Genomic DNA, 21,017 nt, shown 5'->3' with positions numbered 1-21,017 from the left:
TCCGTGTCTGAAGTTGCTGCGGCAGTGGCGACTGTCGGCTGAAGATCTCAGATCTGCTCCGAGGAAAGTCCTTATGAGCCGAGTCTTGAGCGAAGTCTTTCATGACCCACTGGCCTTAAGGGATTGCCCAGGCCCAATTTTGAGGGAAGGGTTAAGATTGATTAATTTGGCTAGAGTCCCCCTTAAATTCAGGGATCTGGCCTGGTTGTGCTTCCACGGGAGGCTCTATGTTCGGGGCAATTTGAAATTCCGCAGTGGGATGGATCGTGGTTGTCCTCGGAAGGAATGTACAGGTGAGGAGGAGACTATGGACCATTTTCTGCTTCGTTGCCCTTTTAACATAGAGGTGTACAAACAGGTTGGGCGGGCCCTCTGTGTTCCTTTCCTCTCCAGGCTGGGTTATGCTGAGTGGGTGTACGGAGCATTCAATACTGGTGGGGGCTTTTGTTTGGATACACTTTTTTTAGTTAGTTTAGTAGTCCGTTATTACACATGGAACGCACGGTGTCAGGTCACCCTTCGGCGTAAAATCCTTCCTGTTCAGGTGGTGGTGTGTGACATTCTGCATGAGGTGGGGAAGATTCGAGCGTTTGAGAGAGACAAGTGGGGTCAGAGGGCTTGGCTGAAGGCGTGGAGGGGTTTCAAGCCTCCCTGACTGCCAGGAGTCTCTTTCCCGGGTGTGGCTTTCTGTCTCTTATCACCCTAGATTTTTTCTTAATGCTTAGTTTTTGATAAATGGCTGCATACATAGGTGATGGGTTGTGCCTCTTAGGCCCTCTCTGCTGCTTTATGTAAATAGTTTTCTAAAAATGTTGGAAGTGGATTATGTATATATTGTATATATTCTGCACATGGATGTGTATTCCTTTGTTTTCGGTTGGAATATTGTACTATAGTTATGTTTTTTTACTTTTGTATAAAATATGTTGCTTGATTCTTTTCAATAAAAGATCAATAGTGCCCCATCATTGGTATCAGTGGGAGGAATAGTGCCACATCATTGGTAATCATTGGGAGGAATAGTGTCCCATCATTGGTATCAGTGGAAGGAATAGTGTCTCATCATTCAGCTTCGGGTGTGGCTGCTGGAAGGTTCTCTGGCTGTGTGTCTGTTGCTGCTGCAGGTGATCTGTGTAAGAGGGTGTGAGGTGAAATCCCTCCCAGCTCTCCTGGCCCCCTTCTGGGGAAGCCATGGAGGCCAGCAGGGCCTCTCCTGCTGGAGGCTCTCAGACATCCCCTGGGCGGATGGATGGCACCCCTGCTCCTGTGCAGCCCGTGGTTGGTGATCTCTCTGCACCTGGTGAGGATGAAGATGCTGGATCCATTCGGGAGCGAGTGGTGGCCGGGATCAAAGTCCTCAATAAGGAGAGAGACAAGCTCTACAAGCTTAGAGCGGATTTAAAGCGCCTGAGAAAGCAGCGTGAAGGCTTGTTCAGCAAGAACCGTGGATCAATGGATTCAGAGGTCCAATTAGCGAAAGTCCGTGTGGATCATCAAGAAACTATTGTGGCCATGATGGAAGGCAGGGATGGTCCCTTCAGGGAGAAGTTTTGCAATGAACGGAGGTTTGCAAAGATGGAGGTGGAGGAGGAGACCCCCGGTTCTGACCCCCTTCCCCCTCAAGGTGAGGTAAGCAGCCCATTGCCATCTCAGGGCTCAGGAGGCATGTTGAAAGTTATACAGGTAATGGAGTCTCCAATGCAGGAAGATCAGCTGGTGTTTGGTGATGTGGAGGACTTACCTGAGAGTGTGCCTGATAAAGTAAAGTATATAAAGCCCCAGCTTACAGATAAAACAGTTTTTGTGCCTTTTAGCACCTTGCCTAATGATGGGTTTCCTAATGACACTCCGGGTGATTCCCCTATGCTCAACAATGTTGTGCCTGCTGCTGATGTCTCTAAACAGGAAAAGTTGTGTTTAAAAAATGACATTTCTGCTGAAGAACCACAAAACCCAGAAGAGCCGATTAACCCCCCTTCTGCTGAGCTTAAAACTATTTCAGTCACTGTTGAACAGGACTCTACAGCGCAGCAGCAGGAAACATCTGGTACTGCATCAGAAACAGTTATCCCTAATAACATTGCAGGCATGGTGGATCCCACCATTATATGTGGAACTGATAATGCTGCTTGTTTAGGCCAAGCTGGTAAAAATAATAATAGTAGTGTACCTGATAATGTGACATCAGTGTGGGGTCTTGGCCCTAATAAGCCTACATTTGCACAGGTGGTAAGCTGTGCTCCTGGCAATATCACCAAGCCAGGGTTACAATCAAGGAGGAGCTCTGCTTCTAATCAGGGTTTTCCCTCGCGGGCTGCCACTATGAGCACCATTGGATCTGGTATTGGATCTATGGCTTCTGCTGGGGGTCCAAGGCGGAACGTAGTCCTCCTTAAATGGGAAGGTGGTGCAGTCCCTCTAGCAAGGCGTATGGTGGTGGACCTGATCTTAGATATGGGTTTTGGGGCTAATGACCTATATGCCCTGATACATGTGGCTGGAAGCCGGGAATACACAGTTAGTTTCACCAGACCAGAGGGTCTTGACTTGTTCTGGGAACGATATATGGCTCGGTGCAGGTCAAGACCCGAATGGGAAGGTCTGGTGCCAGTGGCAGTTTCCCAAAGGTCAACAGTGAAGAAAATTACTATTGTCCTTACAAATGAGAGTGTTCCTGCTCGCCGGATTGAGAGGTCTGGTTGAGAAATTATGGGGATGTTTTGACCAGGCCGGATAAAATTCATGATGAGCGTGGCATCTGGACCGGGGGTTGGTCGGTAACGGTCAGGTTGGCTAGGGATGGGAATGTTGTCCGTCACCTGCCCTCCTCTGCCTTTATAGGGAGGGATAGGATGACCATTTTTTATCCCGGTCAGCCAAAACTGTGTCACCGCTGTGGAGAAAAGGGGCATTTTAGCTCCTCTTGTTCAGCTCTGATCTGTTCAGTGTGTCGGGGGCAGGGTCATGTGGCCAGGGACTGCACCCAGGCGATAAGGTGCAACCTGTGCCTGCGCCTTGGCCACCCCTACAGCCGATGTCCTGAAGCCTGGCATAATATGGATAGAGAGGTGATAGATGATCTGTTAAGGCTGGACAGGATGGAGGATGAGGCCCCTGTTGTACCACCCTCCTCTGCGGTGACTGACCCCCCTGGTCTTGTGCAGGATCCCTCCCTAGTCCCTGTGCCCACCCCTCCTGTATCTGTAAGTTTTCCTTCTGTGTCTGTCCCTGTGTCCCCCCAGCCTACTGTACCGGCTCCTCTTGTGTCAGAATCTGCCAAGTCTGTGCCCCCCAAGTCAGTTATTCCCGATAAAGCTTCCCTTCCTAAGTGTGACCTTAAAGAAGCCCCCCACCCACCAGGAGTGGTAGAGGGTACCAAAAAGGGTGCTGCTGCGGCTTCCTCTGTAAAGAAGTCTTCTGTGAAGACTTCAAAGAAGAAGAAGAAAACAAGAGATGAAAGCATCTCTGAATCTGACCTTCAGTACCTGGAGGAGAGAAGGAAGGTTGTGAGGCGGAAGAGACAGACGGTGAGGACGGAACAGGGACAGGATGCCTCAGTGACTGTCTCCAACCGTTCTAGGGCTTCTGCTTGGGATATCTCCTCATCTGGGGATTCTTCTGAGCAGAATTCAGAAATTGAAATGGAGTTGGAGGAGGCTTCAAGAAAGAGAGAGGCTTCTGGTGATGAGCAGCAGAGGGGAGCTAAGAAGCAATCCACCCAATAACCCAAATGGCGGTTCCCCCTCCGTTAAAAGTGGTGACAATAAATGTCGCCAGCATTAAGTCGGTAAGAGCTCGTTCTATGGCCTTCTTTTTGTTCAGCCAATTAGATGCTGAAATTTTATTTTTGCAGGAGACTAGGCTCACCTCCTTGGCAGATATTCATATGGCCAAGAGAGAGTGGAGGTATGGTCCATCTTACTGGTCTCTTGCGGCCGAGCCTTACGGCGGGGTGGCGGTGTTGTTTAAAACCGGCATGGTAACTGTCCGGCGGGTTATTGAGGTGGAGATTGGGAGATGTATGGTCTTAGACGTTCTTGTGGGAGGGCAGGACCTGCGCCTAATTAATATCTATGGGCCGCACACAAAGTGGGACAGGAAATGCCTTTTTACAAGGATCAAGCCATTTCTTTTTACATCCCGGCAAGTGGTTTTTGGAGGTGACTTTAATACTGTGACTAGGCCCAAGGACAGGAAGGACTTCAATGACCGGCTGGGATATGATAGCGTTTTTTTAAATAGTATGGTTAGGGATGCTGGTCTTGTGGATGTGCACATTAAGCACCTCCCGGATGACACAGGGTTCACCTTTCATCGAGGTAATAGTCAGAGTAGGATAGATAGGTTTTTTTTGAAGGAGGCCTCTGCTTTCTCACCCCCAGTGGTGCAGGCGGTGGAGTTCTCTGATCACTGTATGCTATCTGTGGTCTTGAATGCTTCAGATTTCCCTCAGAGGGGCAAAGGCATCTGGAGATTAAATTCGACTCTCCTTGAGGAAGAACATGTTAGACAATCCTTTGAGGAATTCTTTCAGGCACAGGTGACCATCCTGGACTTTTGTAGCAGCAAGGCTGAGTGGTGGGAGCTGACCAAAAAGAGGATTGCTGGATTCTTCAGGGGCCTAGCCAATAAAAAACAGTTTAATAGATACATGACCTACCAACGTTTGCGGAGGAAGCTGGATATTCTTGTCTCGAGAGGAGGAGATCCTGGGGCAATCTCTGAAGTGAAAATCCTCCTCAGGAAGTGTCAATATGACCGGCATACCTCTTTGGTTCTGGAGCGGGACTATGGGAAATACCACTCGCCTGACCCTTACCAGAACTGCAAACAGGGTGTAGCTGTTAAGATGGTCGTTGGCCTTAAGGATAGTACAGGTTCCTTGACAAAGTCCAGGTCAGGGATCCTGGAGGTCGTGAGGTCTTTTTATGCTGAACTTCTTGGGAGGAAGGAGCTTGACCGAGACAAGATGGAAAGCTTTTTGGACTCTATTCCAGGTCTAAATGGTGGAGATGTCCCTTTGATGAATTTGACAGAAGAGATCACAGTTGAAGAGGTGACGAGGGCAATTGAACAGCTTGCCATCAAGAAGTCACCTGGACCGGATGGTCTGACGGCTGAGTTTTACAAAGCCTTTAAGTCTATTCTGGCCCCACATTTGGTAGAGATTTTTAACAGTTGTCTTGCTGAGGGGGTGCTTCCCCCTTCCATGAGACACTCAGCTGTGATTCTTCTTTCAAAAGGTAAAGATCCTTCGATGATTGAGAATTGGCGCCCCATCAGCCTTCTCAATGTCGATAGAAAGGTGCTGGCGAAGATACTTTTCTGGCGCCTATCGGCAGTAGCAGAGTCTTTGCTTTCTCGCCATCAGCACTGTTCGATCCAGGGTAGGAGCACCTTCACAGCGGTTTTAGCTGTCCGGGAGGCCTTGGAGCAGTGCAGGGCTGCAGGCTGGGGAAAGTATCTACTGGCATTGGATCAGGCAAAGGCTTTCGATCGTGTCAACCATGAGTACCTGTGGTTGCTCTTTAGTAAGTACGGTCTGCCGGGTGGTTTTGTCGATTGGTTAAAAGTTTTGTATAAGGGGGCAGAAAGCTTCCCTCTTGTTAATGGTTGGGTTGGACAGTCCTTTGAGGTTGGTTCTGGGGTGCGCCAGGGTTGTCCGCTGAGTCCCCTGCTCTATGTGTTTGCAATCGACCCCTTCATCAGGAGGCTAGAGAGCAGCATGTTGTGTGGGGTACCAGTGGGAATCCCGGGTGAGCCGCCTTTGAGGGTTGTTGCCTATGCGGATGATGTGTCAGTGATTGTCACTGGGACAGATGAAGCGGAGGAGGTGGTCTCTCTGACATCACGGTACTCTGAAGCATCAGGCTCCAAGATCAATCAGGAAAAGAGTGAAGTTTTTTGGATGGGAAAGGAAGGTGAGGGGTTTGATCTCCCGGACACTTTTCCAGTGCCCCAGGAAAAAATTAAGATATTAGGCATTGAATTTGGACCTGGCGATTATGGCCTCAAAAACTGGGAGGGCAGGCTGGAAGTTGCCAATACTAAGGTGGTCAGCTGGAAGAGATGGAAGTTATCTCTGAGGGAAAGGGTTGATCTGATTAAGACTTACCTGATACCGATCTTCTTGTATGTCAGCCCTGTCTGCATCTTGCCAGTGTCTCTCTATGCTAGGATCTATAGTGTGTTCTTCCAGATGCTGTGGGGGAACAGACTGAACCCCATCAAGAGGAATGTCACCTATCTATCCAGGAGGGAGGGTGGCTTAGGTATGGTCAACCCCGTTCTTTTCTTTTCACTGCTATTTCTCAAGTTTAACATTGGTAGTATGCTTGCAGTGGAACCTCCTGGATGGGCAGGCATGTTTAGATCTTGGTTTAGGCCTTTTCTGCGACTTTGGGAAGAAGGTGGCCAAGTGAAGAATCTCAGGGGTCATCGTGGTCAGCTCCCAGCCTATGTCGCTCCGTGTCTGAAGTTGCTGCGGCAGTGGCGACTGTCGGCTGAAGATCTCAGATCCGCTCCGAGGAAAGTCCTTATGAGCCGAGTCTTGAGTGAAGTCTTTCATGACCCACTGGCCTTAAGGGATTGCCCAGGCCCAATTTTGAGGGAAGGGTTAAGATTGATTAATTTGGCTAGAGTCCCCCTTAAATTCAGGGATCTGGCCTGGTTGTGCTTCCACGGGAGGCTCTATGTTCGGGGCAATTTGAAATTCCGCAGTGGGATGGATCGTGGTTGTCCTCGGGAGGAATGTGCAGGTGAGGAGGAGACTATGGACCATTTTCTGCTTCGTTGCCCTTTTAACATAGAGGTATACAAACAGGTTGGGCGGGCCCTCGGTGTTCCTTTCCTCTCCAGGCTGGGTTATGCTGAGTGGGTGTACGGAGCATTCAATACTGGTGGGGGCTTTTGTTTGGATACACTTTTTTTAGTTAGTTTAGTAGTCCGTTATTACACATGGAACGCACGGTGTCAGGTCACCCTTCGGCGTAAAATCCTTCCTGTTCAGGTGGTGGTGTGTGACATTCTGCATGAGGTGGGGAAGATTCGGGCGCTTGAGAGAGACAAGTGGGGTCAGAGGGCTTGGCTGAAGGCGTGGAGGGGTTTCAAGCCTCCCTGACTGCCAGGAGTCTCTTTCCCGGGTGTGGCTTTCTGTCTCTTATCACCCTAGATTTTTTCTTAATGCTTAGTTTTTGATAAATGGCTGCATACATAGGTGATGGGTTGTGCCTCTTAGGCCCTCTCTGCTGCTTTATGTAAATAGTTTTCTAAAAATGTTGGAAGTGGATTATGTATATATTGTATATATTCTGCACATGGATGTGTATTCCTTTGTTTTCGGTTGGAATATTGTACTATAGTTATGTTTTTTTACTTTTGTATAAAATATGTTGCTTGATTCTTTTCAATAAAAGATCAATAGTGCCCCATCATTGGTGTCAGTGGGAGGAATAGTGCCCCATCATTGGTGTCAGTGGAAGGAATAGTGCCCCATCATTGGTGTCAGTGGGAGGAATAGTGCCCCATCATTGGTGTCAGTGGAAGGAATAGTGCCTTGTATCATGGTGAAGAATAGTTCCCCAAGGGCTGGATAAAGGCAAGCAAAGGGCCGCATTCACCCCACAGGACACAGTTCGGAGACCACTGTTCTAGAGGAATGATTTGTCAGATTTACAGAATTCTTATCTCCACTCCCCCCCCCACCCTCCATCCCCTGCCTGAGCATTCATACATGATGAAAGTGGGAGCAGTTTTTGGATGAAGAGTTGCCTTTGGAAACTTGCCAAGCTATATGGATGCAAGCCTGTAAAAGCTCAATATGTACTAAATATTGTCAAAAGTATTGGGACGCCTGCCTTTACACGCACATGAACTTTAATGGCATCCCAGTCTTAGTCTGTAGGGTTCAATATTGAGTTGGCTCACCCTTAAAGTATAAATTGTGGCTCAGTGGTTAGTGGTTCTAATGATCTATGCTTGGTTTGGTAATATCTATCTGTCTGTCTGTCTGTCTGTCTGTCTATCTATCTATCTAATTTAGGCTTAGCGGTTATCAGATCTTTGTATCTATTATCAATCTATCACATAATTATCTATCTGTTGTGGCTCGGTGAATATTGGATCTCCATATCACCTCAGTGATTATTAGCAATTCTATCTATCTATCTATCTATCTATCTATCTATCTATCTATCTATCTATCTATCTATCTATCTATCTATCTATCTATCTATCTATCTATCTATCTATCTATCTATCTATCTATCTATCTATCTATCTATCTATCTATCTATCTATCTATCTATCTATCTATCTATCTATCTATCTCTAGCGTGGCTCAGTGGTTAGCTTACTGTCTTATCTGCATGGAGTTTGCATGTTTTCCGTGTGCTAGAGTTGGTTGCCTCCTACATGCCAAACTGCTCTAGTATGTGAATGCATGCAAGTTAGGGACCTTAGATTGTAAGCTCCTGAGGAGAGGAACTGATGTGAATGTAAAGGGTTGTGTGCAATGACAGTGCTATATTAATGGCTGTAATAAACAATACATCGATCTCTGATCATTCCATAGAAGTACCTTCTGCTGGTTCATAGACATCAGCATGAAGCCTTTAGCACACAGCGCCTCGGTATTGGCGGGCTCCTCCCTCAGCACGGTGTTGAAATCGAATATCGCCGTCTTCTTCTGTCCCAGCTGCCCGTAACATCTGCCTCTGGCCAGCAGAGAGTCCTTGGCCTGGCCTCCTGTCCGTAAATACACACGCCTTGTGTTTAGAAATGCTGACAATACAAACGTCATCACATCCACCCCTGACAATTCACTCGGCAACCAACGCTATTTATTCCACCGCATCACAGCGCAGATGTTTAAGTCATTTGCACACTATTGCCAGAACACCTGCGCTGAGCGTTCCGTGGAAGATTCATTTATAACTAACAAACATTTCTATTGTATTTTTATCTTCACATTTCCAGAATTTTTGCAATATCAAGTCACTTTTTAATTTGGAAACACAGTTCTACTCACACTAAATGGATCAGTCCACCCTCAACTAAAACTTTAGGGTTGTATTTATAAAAAAAAATAAAAAAAAAAAAAAAATGCAGAGCTATTCGAGCTGTGAAAACTGTGTTCTGTTCAAATGGGTGCAAAATCAAATGGTATTTGGCTATTTCCTTTCCAGGTTGATTGTCCTTCCTACATACAGAATAGAGTGAATCCGGACAATACCACACTATGGTCACTAGAGGGTGCTGATGATCACAGCAGCTAAATGCTTATCTACTATGATCATCAGTGACATCTAGTGGCCATAATGCGCTATTTTTTTAAAAATTACTCTATGAACAATATTCAACCTGGATAGAAAATAGCCTACCCTATAGCTTGCTAGATGGAAAAACTGAGGGGCTATGGCAGATGTCCAAAATTAGAAGCTGGTCTTTCTATAGGTAACCTCTCTGTATATATTTGCTAAAGCCTGGGCACAAAGGTTTCAACACATGGAGGTTGAATGATCATTCATTCCCATAGATGTTGCTCTTCTGCACGGCATCAATCATTAGCACATATATGCCATATGATATCCAGGAAATTGTGTCATGTCTGTCCAGTCATATCTCTATTCTCTGCCTGTCCGTCCATCCATCCCTATTGCTCAGTAGTTAGACTATCTATCTATCTATCTATCTATCTATCTATCTATCTATCTATCTATCTATCTATCTATCTATCTATCTATCTATCTATCTATCTATCTATCTATCTATCTATCGCTGGGACAAGGGGTGGGCAGAAGGGCCGGTTGCCCTGGACGCAATGGTTTATTGCAAGGAGGAGGGGGCGCCTTGACCCTAACCCTAAGAGAAGGGTTAACCATATCAATAATCAGATCTTGTGTTGTTACTGATGTGACCAATCAGCAGTATCATCGTACCTGACGCTATAATAGCGAAGGATAAGTACGCCACGGCCTCCCTCAGGTACGCCTCTCCCTGTCGGCTCTGTAGGATGGACATGCCCTTGGCGTGGCAGTGACTCTGCATCAGTCTGCGATCCTCTTCTATGAAAATATCCATGATGGGCAAAAGGCAAGAAGTGTCACCCAGCTGGATCACCTTCTTAATGAGCTGAGGAAGAGAGAAGAATAAATTATCATCTTCACAGCATTACTGTTCAGTAGATGCTGGGGAGTTAAATAATTATGAGGGGTTCCCATCATCCCTGTAATGAGTTCCTGGTCTGTACACTTGCAGTGCCCATTATGAGGGGTCCCCACCATCCCTGTGCTGAGTTCCTAGGTCAGTCTGTACTCCTGCCGTGCCCATTATGAGGGGTTCCCATCATCCCTGTAATGAGTTCCTGGTCTGTACACTTGCAGTGCCCATTATGAGGGGTCCCCACTATCCCTGTGCTGAGTTCCTAGGTCAGTCTGTACTCCTGCCGTGCCCATTATGAGGGGTTTCCACCATCCCTGTGCCATTATGAGAGGTTCCTACCATCCTTTTTCTGAGTTCCTGTGTCTGTACACCGTCAGTGCCCATTATGAGAGGTTACCACCATCCCTGTGCCATTATGAGGGGTTCCCACCATTCCTGTAATGAGTTCCCAGGTCTGTACACCTGCAGTGCCCAATATGAGGGGTTCCCACCATCCCTGTGCTGAGTTCCTAGGTCGGTCTGTACTCCTGCCGTGGCCATTATGAGGAGTTCCCACCATCCCCCATGCCATTATGAGAGGCTCCCACCATCCTTGTGCTGAGTTCCCGAGTCTGTACACCTGTTGTGCTGATTATGAGGGGTTCCCAGTATCCATGAGCAAAGTACCTGGGTCTGTACACCTGCTTTTTCCATTATGAGGGGTTCTCACCATCCCTGTGCTGAGTTCCCAGGTCTGTCCACCTGCTGTGCCCATTATAGGGGGTTCTAACCCTCCATGCGCTCAGTTCCAAGGTCTGTACACCAGCTGTGCTCATTATGAGGGGTTCCCACCATCCCTGTGCTGAGTTCACAGGTCTGTCCACCTGCTGTGCCCATTATAGGGGGTTCTCACCCTCCATGCGCTCAGTTCCAGGGTCTGTACACCAGCTGTGCTCATTATGAGGGGTTCCCACCATCCCTGTGCTGAGTTCCCAGGTCTGTACACCTGCTGTGCTCATTATGAGGGGTTCCCACCATCCCTGTGCTGAGTTCCTGGGTCTGTACACCAGCTGTGCTCATTATGAGGGGTTCCCACCATCCCTGTGCTGAGTTCCTGGGTCTGTACACCAGCTGTGCTCATTATGAGGGGGCATCAACCATGGGCATAGTCACATTTTTTCAGGAAGCCATGTCCCTGTCCTTGCCGGCCCCTCCCGCCAGTCATGATCTGCCTGCATTGTGTAGAAGCGCAGAGAACTAATGATAAATGATTATGTCATTGGGTCTTATTTAAGGTATGTAATGAAATTAGAAAGCTTTTATAAAAAAGAAATCATGTTGATGGGGATGGGGAGAGGAACCAGGGAAAGCAAAGTATAAAGTATAAGCAGATTAATCTTCAGCTTTAAATTCCCAGGAAGAAAGTTCTAAATTCTCATTTTTTGGTACCTGTGCCATTGAAGTAGATTGGGAAGTGCTGTACTGCCACCTGCTGTCAGATGTCTGTATGCACAACTCATGGACTTCAATCTAGTCCCAGTTCTTCCAAAGAAGCCCCATATTGCACACCGTCTGCCTATGAAATGCAACATCGCAAACAATATCTGCAGCTGGACATTGATATCAATCGGTGCGATCCAAACGAGAGCTGTATTTAATACCATTACAGCTTTTTACCCTATTAGATTGTAAGCTCTTATGAGCAGGACCCTCTTAACACTTTTGTGCTTGATTGTATTGTAACAGTTCTGTCTCCTTTTATATTGTAAAGTGCTGTGCACACTGTTGGCTCTATATAAATCCGGTATAATAAGGCTTCCTCTGTGTGCCTTCCTTGAAAGTGAAACTGCTTCAGAGGGGAGCACAGAAAACGATTTTCTTGGGTATCTGGAGGGGGTATCTGAGGGGTGGGATCAGAGTGGAGAGATCTGGGGGGGGGGTATCTGGAGGGGGTATCTGAGGGGTGGGATCAGAGTGGAGAGATCTGGGGGGGTATCTGGAGGGGGTACCTGAGGGGTGTGATCAGAGTGGAGAGATCTGGGGGGGTATCTGGTGGGGGTATCTGGGAGGTGTTATCAGAATGGGGAGATCAGATATCCCAAGTTTCCTGCGAGGTGCGGGAGTCTCCCGCATTTGGGCTACGGCTCCCTGACACCCGCAAGTGTTGTGCGATATCCCGGCTGTCAGCTGTCAGTCGCAGCAGCCCGAGGCCGTATACCTGAGCATTAATGTACAGAACTGATGCTTCCTGTGTGGTTTCCGGCTCCTGTTGCAAGCAAAGTGATATCAAATGTAATTTCCCTGTGACAGGAGCGATACAGGACGCATAAGCTCTGCTCTCTCCTGCAGCTGCTGCTTCCTCCAGCCCCACTCCTGTCACATCTCAGAGGAGCCAGCAGGATCCACCAGCAGTACCAGGAGCAGTACCAGCAGCAGTACCCACCAACACTACCAGCCATCAATAAAAGCCAACAGTACCAGCCAGCAGTACCCACCAACAGTACCAGCCATCAATATAAGCCAGCAGTACCAGCCAGCAGTACCCCCCAGCAGTACCAGCCAGCAATACAGGCCAGCAGTACCAGCCAGCAGTACCCACCAACAGTACCAGCCATCAATACAAGCCAGCAGTACCCACCAGCAGTACCAGCCAGCAATACAAGCCAGCAGTACCCACCAACAGTACCAGCCATCAAAAAAGCCAGCAGTACCCACCAGCAGTACCCGTCAGCAGTAGCAGCCAGCAGTAGCAGCCAGCAGTACCCACCAGCAGTACCAGTCAGCAATACAAGCCAGCAGTACCCGCCAGCAATACCAGCCAGTATTTCCCACCAGCAATACCAGCCAGCAGAACCGGCCAGCAGAACCAGCCAGCAATACCAGCCAGTATTTCCCACCAGCTGTACCCACCAGCAGTAACCACCAGCAGTACCCAGCAGCTGTAGCAACCAGCAGTACCCACCATCAGTACCAACCAGCAGTACCCACCATCAGTACCAGCCAGCAGTACCCACCATCAGTACGAGCCAGCAGTACCCGCCATCAGTACCCGCCAGCAGTACCCACCAGCAGTATCTGCCAGCAGTACCCACCAGCAGTATGTGAGGAACACAGGAAGCGGATATAAAGTACCATAAGGTTGCAGGACCGTTTATACAGTGCAGTGTGGCTTGCGCATGCGTAGTCAGAAGCCGGCTGTAAAGCTGCAAGGAGTCACAGCTGGCATCCCACACTAGACATGGTGGCGATGGGAACCTGAAGACTGGTGAAGAACCGATCCAGGTGAGGACAGCACTGGATCCCTGGACAGGTAAGTGTCCTTTTTTACCACATTAAGACTGCCCGCCGCACATTTACTGCGGCAGGCTGCCTCTCCTGCACGAACCCACGTAGCCCTATGCATGGTGTTAGGGGGCCGCCGGGCACCCGCGATCGCTCCCTGCTGAGAGAGAAGAACGGTTGGCTGTTGTAAACACATCTGACCGTTCTTCTCTCTGAAATTATCACAGAGCGCCTGTGATCCTTCTATATAGGAACACAGATCTCTATGGTCATTTCACATGTCCCTCCCCCCACAGTTAGAAAACACCCCCCCTAGGCTCACATTTAACCCTTTGGTCACCCCTGGGTTAACCCCTTCCCTGCCAGTGTCATTATTACAGTAACAGTGCATATTTCTAGCACTGATTACTGTAGTAATGTCACTGGTCCCCCCAAAAGTGTCAAAAATGTCAGTCAGGGGTCCGATCTGTCCGCCGCAATGTCGCAGTCCCGCTAAAAAATCGCAAATCGCCGCCATTACTAGTAAAAAAAATTAGATCTTTCCCCTAGTTTGTAGACACGATAACATTTTTGCAAACCAATCAAGATACGCTTATTGCAATTTTTTTTTACCAAAAATATGTAGCAGAAAACAAATTGGCCTAAAATGTTAAAAAAAATTTGATTTAAAATTTTGGGAATGTTATATAGCAGAATGTGAAACATATTGTTTTTTTTTTCCAAAATTGTCGCTCTTTTTTTTTGCTTACACCCAAAAAATAAAAATCGCACAGGTGATCAAATACAAATACCACCAAAAGAAAGCTCTGTTTGTGGGGGAAAAAGGACATCAATTTTATTTATTTTTTTGGGTACAGCATCGCACGACCGCGCAATTGTCCGTTAAAGTAACGCAGTGCCGAATCGCAAAAAATGGCCTGGTCATTAAGGGGGCAAATCCTTCCAGTCCAGGTGTAGCAACTACAGTATTTGCAGAGTATTTGTAGCTGCTGACTTTTATTTTATTTTTTTGGGGGAGGACTGAAGATCCTCTGTACTATGTCTGTAGAGTCCAGCTAAAGTTTATCCAGCAGTACCCACCAGCAGTACCAGCCAGCAGTACAAGCCAGCAATACCAGCCCCCTCCATAAACATGGCAATGAAATGGTTAAATACATTTTTTCTATTTTTTTTTTTTTACACTCTCTATTTTAGACCCTGTGAGGTCATCACTGAATCTCTGTGCTTCTCTATGCAATATATGCAGATCATGGAAGATCAGACAATCAGAAGTGGAAAACTCTCACTTTGAGTTGTTTCTGCAGAAAAATGAAAAAATAAATACATAAAAAGTAAAAAAAAAAAAAAAAAATGCTACTTTTTCTTTCTTTCTATATTTAGCAGGTGCATTTCTTTTTTCGGGGTGTGTATTTAGGGTAAGTTAGTTTAGGGATGTATTTATGAAAAAAAAAAAAAAATGTGCACAGCAATTTTCCCGGTAACAGCACATATACATTCTGTGCAAATGGGGCATCTACAATGGAAAATATTGGCATCTACAATGGAAAATATTGCATTTGGCCACTAGGTGGCACCACGTATCAAAGGAACAATAATTCAGGGATGTCAAACTCAATTTAACCGCGGGCCTCATCAGCATTATTGTTGCCCCCATAGGACCAGTTGTATCTTTGAGACTAAATGTCCAGAGCACCCCCCACCCCCCCCCCCTTACATTAGAAGTCAAGAGCCCCCCATCCTCCCATATATCACAGTGCACCCCCCTTAACTTGTGCTGCTACCAGGAAAAAGCTGCACAGAGAGGCGCAGAATCTGTAGGAGGAGTTCTGTCCTCCTCTATTCCGCTGACTGCTGAGATGGATGTGGGGGGGGGGGAGAGGTGATACTCAATGGCTGCACGGAGAAGCACAGGATCTGGAGGAGGAGTTCTGTCCTCCTCTCGGCTGGTGACTGATGAGTTGGCCACTCTGTGGCTGCACGAAGTACAGGATCTGGAGGAGTTCTGTCCTCTTCTCTGCTGCTGGTTGCTGAGACAGGCAGGGGGGTGGGTGGGCCCCACTCAATGGGGACATGGAGAACCACAGGATCTGGAGGAGGAGTTATGTTCTGTCCTCCTCTCTGCTGCTGACTGCTGAGACGGGTGGGCCACTCCATGGATTCATGGAGAAGCAAAGGATCTGGAAGATGAATTATATCCTCCTCTCTGCTGCTGACACAGGCAGGGGAGGGGGGCACTCCATGGCTACATGGAGAAGCACAGGATCTGGAGGAGGAATTCTGTCCTCCTCTCTGCTGCTGACTGCTGAGACAGGGAGGAGGGGGCACTCCATGGCTACATGGAGAAGCACAGGATCTGGAAGAGGAATTCTGTCCTCCTCTCTTTTGCTGACTGCTGAGATGGGGAGGGGGCACTTCATGGCTGCACGGAGCAGCACGGAGCAGCACAGGATCTAATCTGGAGGAATTCTGTCCTCTGCCCTGCTGCTGCCTGCTGAGATGGGAGGCGGGGGCACTCCATGGTTGCACGGAGGAGCACAGTACCCGGAGGAGGAATTCTGTCCTCCTCTCTGCTGCTGACTGCTAAGATGAGGAGGGGGGCGGGCCACTCCATGGCTGCATGGAATGGCACAGGATCTGGAGGAGGAGTTCTATCCTCCTCTCTGTTGCTGACTGCTGAGACGTGGAGGGGGGGGGGCACTCCATGACTGCAGGGAGAAACACAGGATCTGAAGGAGGAATTCTATCCTCATCTCTGCTACCGACTGCTGAGACAAGGTGGGGTAGCAAAAGTTGCAGGAGTGACGAAAGGGCCACATGAAAAGGCCTGGAGGCCCATAAGCTTTGTGTTTGACACATATGACCTAAGTATACACAGCGCTATCTAGTGGCCAAATGCTGTATTTTCTAAGATGCAGCAGTCAGAGGACATTTAGAGGTCTATACAAGGGAGGTCTTTACAACTAAAAAAAGATGAATTGAATACATGGATGCACATATCATCCTATGGGAGGATTTTTGTTGAAATGAATGGTCTAGTGACAGGGTCACTGAAATAACACCCGTAATAGCCAGAAAATGCAAAGGGAAAAGGCTAGTGCATGCAAAATTAAACCTAAATTGCAGCATGCCCAATGATCAGCAAATGAAAAGAACGTGCTGCTGAGAAATGCGCCATTGGCCGTCTTCCATTTGGCAGATGTTTCTAAACCCTGAAATACGCATAGAAATACAATGTATAGAAATAGTGGCAAACATGCTTTCTGACCAGCTAATATGCAATGTGAATCCTTGACAGCAACAAAGTGGCAAATGATCGGTGAACCAATCACGTTCCTTTTTATAACTCCATTCATATTATTAAACTCCCCCCCAAGCCAGTTATAATTATTATAGTACAGATAGCTGTTGCATTGTCTAAGGTGCAATGCTGCCACCTGCTGCTCACAGAGAGACTTGCAGCCCCTACCTGGTTCCCGTCGTATATAAAGCCCTTTTTCAGCTGCAGCAGGGCCAGCCTGGCCAGAACAGGGGACCGCTGGGAGCTGCTGTTGAGGGCCAAACTGAGCATCTTATGGGCATCTTCTATGCGGTCCATCTGATAGAGAGCGTCGGTGCAGAGAATGCGGCACAGGTCATCGGTGGGGTCCAGCATCATCAGCAGCGTGGCCAGCTGGTGGACGCCTGAAACATCACTAAACAACAAGTTAAACAATGGAGTAATCTGCACGGTCAACCACAAGCTACCCAGATGTCACCAGCAAGCCTTAAATCCGAAAATTATTTTTGGATATAGTGGTTAGCACTCCTGCTTTGCAGCACTGGGGCCCTAGCAGTGCCGGGACAAGGTCATCCAGCGCCCAGGGCAAGGATGCCAAACTGCGCCTCCCCCCCTTCCCTTAGGTTCAGGGTCAAGGCGCCCCCCCCATCCCTGCAATAAACCATTGCGCCCAGGGCAACCTCCCCTCCTGCCCAATCCTTGTCCCGGCCCTGGGCCCTAGGTTCAAACCCTATCCAGGACACTAGCTGCATGGTAGGTTGATTGGCTCCTCTCTGTATTGGCCCTAGTATGTGAATGGGGGCTGTAGATCAGTGCCAGGACAAAGTCATCTAAAGCCCAGGGTGAACATGCCAAACTCTGCCCCCCCCCCCCCCCCAGATATATGAGCATTATGTGTCAGCAAAAATTCCCCCAGAAAAACAATGAGCACTAATCTGCATGCTTACCCTCTAAGCATACATTCCCCCCTTCTCCCAGTACAAATCATCCCCCCTGCAAAAATCCCCCCTCTCTTGCCCTCCAGCTCAATTGACCCCCCCAAAAATATTCCCCCCTCCTAGCACAAATCTTTTTCCCCCTAAAATTTCCCCTCGTAGTACACATATCCCCCCCCCCAAATCCAAATCCCCCCTGTCAGCACAAACTCCCCCCAAATCCTCCTTCCTAGCACAAATTTTCTTCCCTCCTCCCAACAGTGGCGGCTGGTGAATAAAAATTTGGGGGGGGCCAAAACCAACCACTGCCTCCCAACACAAATCCCCCTAAATCACCACTATTATCACCCTCCCCCCCGAATTTCCCTCCTAAAACAATACTTACCCCATGTCGCCCCTCAAATGCCCCCTTCCAACACAAACCCCCTCCCCCTTGATCTTTTTGTGGTGCTCCCCTTCTTCACATGATACCACAGAGCCCAGGGCAGCCGCCCCTCCTGCCCACCCCATTGTCCCGGCACCGCTGTAGATTGTAAGCTCCTTGAATCTAGGGAGTGATTTCAATGTACAGAATGTAAAGTGCTGCGTACATTGCTGGCTCTATATACAGTAAATAGCTGTAATAATAATAATGTGCAATTTACAAATGAATGGCTTCTAATGATTCTCATTTATCCCTGATGGTACAGCCAGTGCCGGGGGACAAGGCAATCTAGAGCCCAGGGCATACATACCAAACTGCGCCCCCTCCCCTTCCTTGTATTAGCATTATGTGCCAGTAACCCCCCCCCCCCAAAAAAAAAAAGTGGGGGAAATAATTATTTGCAGATTTTCTAAGTTTGCCCGCTTACATAGAAATGAAGGGTCTATAATTTTTATCATGGGTGTATTTCAAATGCTTAGAGGGATGGTGGGGCTAAGATTTGTGCTGGGAGGAGGGATGTGGAGGGAGGGGGGATTGATTGTGTTCGGAGGGGTAATTTAAAGGGGTAGAGGATTTGTGTTAGGAGGGGGGATTTTTTGGGGCAGGAGGGGGAATTTTGGTGAGTGAGTATTTAAGCTTGGAGGGATGGTGGGGCAAAGATTTGTGCTGGGTGATGGGGATTTCAGCAGGGGGGCAGATTTGTACTGGGAGGAGGGGGGGAGATATGCCTGGATGATACAGTATCCTCCCAGTACAAATCTGCCCCCCTGCTGCAGTCCCCCTCACCCAGAACAAATCTTTGCCCCCCCCTCCCCCCTCCAAGCCCAGTCCTCTCTCTCACTAAATTCCCCCCCCCCCCCCCCCCAGAAAAAATAAAAAAATAGAATCACTCCTCCTAGCACAAACCCTCCACTCCTCAAAATTCCCCTCCAAAACACAACCCCCTCCCAGCACAAATCTTTGCTCAACCATCCCCCCTCCAAGCCCATGTCCTCATTCTCTCACCAAATCCCCCCCCCCCCCCCCCCCCAAAAAAAAAAAAAATTACCCCTCCTAGCACAAATCCTCTACCCCTTTAAATTACCCCTCCGAAAACAACCAACCCCCCCTCCCCCAGCACAAATATTTGCCCCACCACCCCTCCAAGCTCAAATACTCTCTCCCACCAAATTGCCCCCCCCTAAAAAAAAAAAATCACACCTTCTAGCAAAAATCCTCTACCATTCAAATGTCCCCTCCCAACACAACCAATCCCCCCCCCCCTCCAAATGTCCCTCCCAGCACAAATCTTTGTCCCACCATCCCCACTCCAGGCTCAAATCCTCTCTCTCACCACCCCCCCCCCCAAAAAAAGTCACCCCTCCTAGCACTCTCAAATTTCCCCTCCGAGGACAAATCCTCTCCCCCCTACTCCAAATCCCCCCCAGCACATATTATCCCCCTAATCCCCTTTCCTAGCACAAATCATCCCCTTCTCCCTCAACCTAGCACATATACCCACAAACATTCCTACTAGCACAAATCCCCCCCCCCCCCAAAAAAAAAAGAAAGAAAAATCCCCTCCTAGCATGTTTCCTACCCCCTCCACCATATCACCTCTTCCAGCCACAAATCCCCCTAATCCCCCCTTCTAGCACAAATCTTCTTCCCTCATCCCCCCTCCCAACACAAATCCCCCCAAATTACCATTTCTAGCAAACATCCCCAATTTCCCCTCCTAGAACAATTCGTATCCCCTGCCACCCTCCAAATTACCCCTCCCAACACAAATGCCCCCCCCCCTCCAATCTCCTCGCAGTGCCTCCCCCCCCTCACATGATACCACAATGCCCAGGGCAGCTGCCCCTTTCTGCCTACTCCTTGTCCCAGCAAATGTCTGACCCCAAGATCAGCGCATGCCACGAAGGCTATGTGGGTCTCCACTCCTTCCATTCATAAAATGTCTTGTATTCTTTTCCTTGATTACAAGGCATTCTATGATTGGAGGAGGGGGCGGGATGAGCATAACATGCTTCCCCCCTCCAATCACAGACTGCCTTGTATAGTGAAAAGAATACAAGCCATTTCATGAAAGGAGGAGGTGGAATGAGTGCAATATCCAAATATTTTCCAAAGATCACTTTTTCTCTGAATTCAGCTTTAAAATGTATGTGTAGCCCAAACTTCTGGATACAGTAGGGAAGGGTTAAAACTCCTGGGGGGGGTTCCCTTCCCTTCCTTAATAGGAAATCTCCCAAAATGAGGGAAATCCTCTTCTTAGACAGTTGTCCTCATTGGAAGCTCCCCCCTTATCTCTTGCTTTGGGGACAATGCTAAAATGTTGGATTTCCTTTGACTTTCTTGGTGACAATGATGACCAGAAGGGATGAGTTGGGCTTGTTCCAAACTCAGTTCAGCAGAACCCAAAGGAAGCTGCAACATGATCACATCCTTGTTTGTCCAATCAACTGCGGGCCAGGGCATTCTTTGCCTTGCAGATGCCAAGTGCACAAAGGGATGGGGATATTCATGATGTCATGGTCCCAATATGGCTAAATGGCCATAATAGGCCATTGACATTGATGAACTATGGCCAAGTGGCCACATTAGATCAATGAGGTCATGAGCATTCCCCGCCCCTTTATGTATGTGCAGCTGCTGGATGGGAAATCTGGGTCAGTGGGAATGCAACTCTTAGGACAGCAAATAAGATCATTGGTGTCACCCGACTGGCTCTACCAAGTGGCAATAGCCCGAGAGCAATGCAAGCATTATTAAATTAGAGGAGAAAAATCCAAAGCTTAAGAACCCCTAGCAACCTCTGGAGGAACCTCATTCGGGCTGAAGTGACAGAGCCTTTTAAAAGAACAACGTTCCCCCACCACCAACACCACTCATACTCATGTGCACCATGTTCTCCCACTGTTACGTAGGAGCTTTCAGGAAATATCTCCTCCCCTTGCATCCAAGATGAAGTCCC

The 21,017-nt window shown here is 48.2% G+C and overlaps 1 protein-coding gene across 1 annotated transcript in view; it reads right to left on the bottom strand.

The window, feature by feature from the left end:
- The window catches only part of TTC34 (tetratricopeptide repeat domain 34), a 159,820-nt gene that overhangs the window by 124,043 nt on the left and 14,760 nt on the right, over positions 1-21,017 (bottom strand). The window contains exons 3-5 of the mRNA XM_082273299.1: positions 16,889-17,114; positions 9,939-10,131; positions 8,579-8,745 (exon numbers count right to left, since the gene is read on the bottom strand). Of these exons, the coding sequence (XP_082129425.1) occupies positions 8,579-8,745; positions 9,939-10,131; positions 16,889-17,114 (586 nt within the window). The remainder of the gene's footprint in view (positions 1-8,578; positions 8,746-9,938; positions 10,132-16,888; positions 17,115-21,017) is intronic.

This window comes from Pelophylax lessonae, assembly GCF_965119305.1.
Source record: "Pelophylax lessonae genome assembly, chromosome: 12".
NCBI lineage: Eukaryota > Metazoa > Chordata > Amphibia > Anura > Ranidae > Pelophylax > Pelophylax lessonae.
This window is presented reverse-complemented; position numbering and strand designations above follow the sequence as displayed.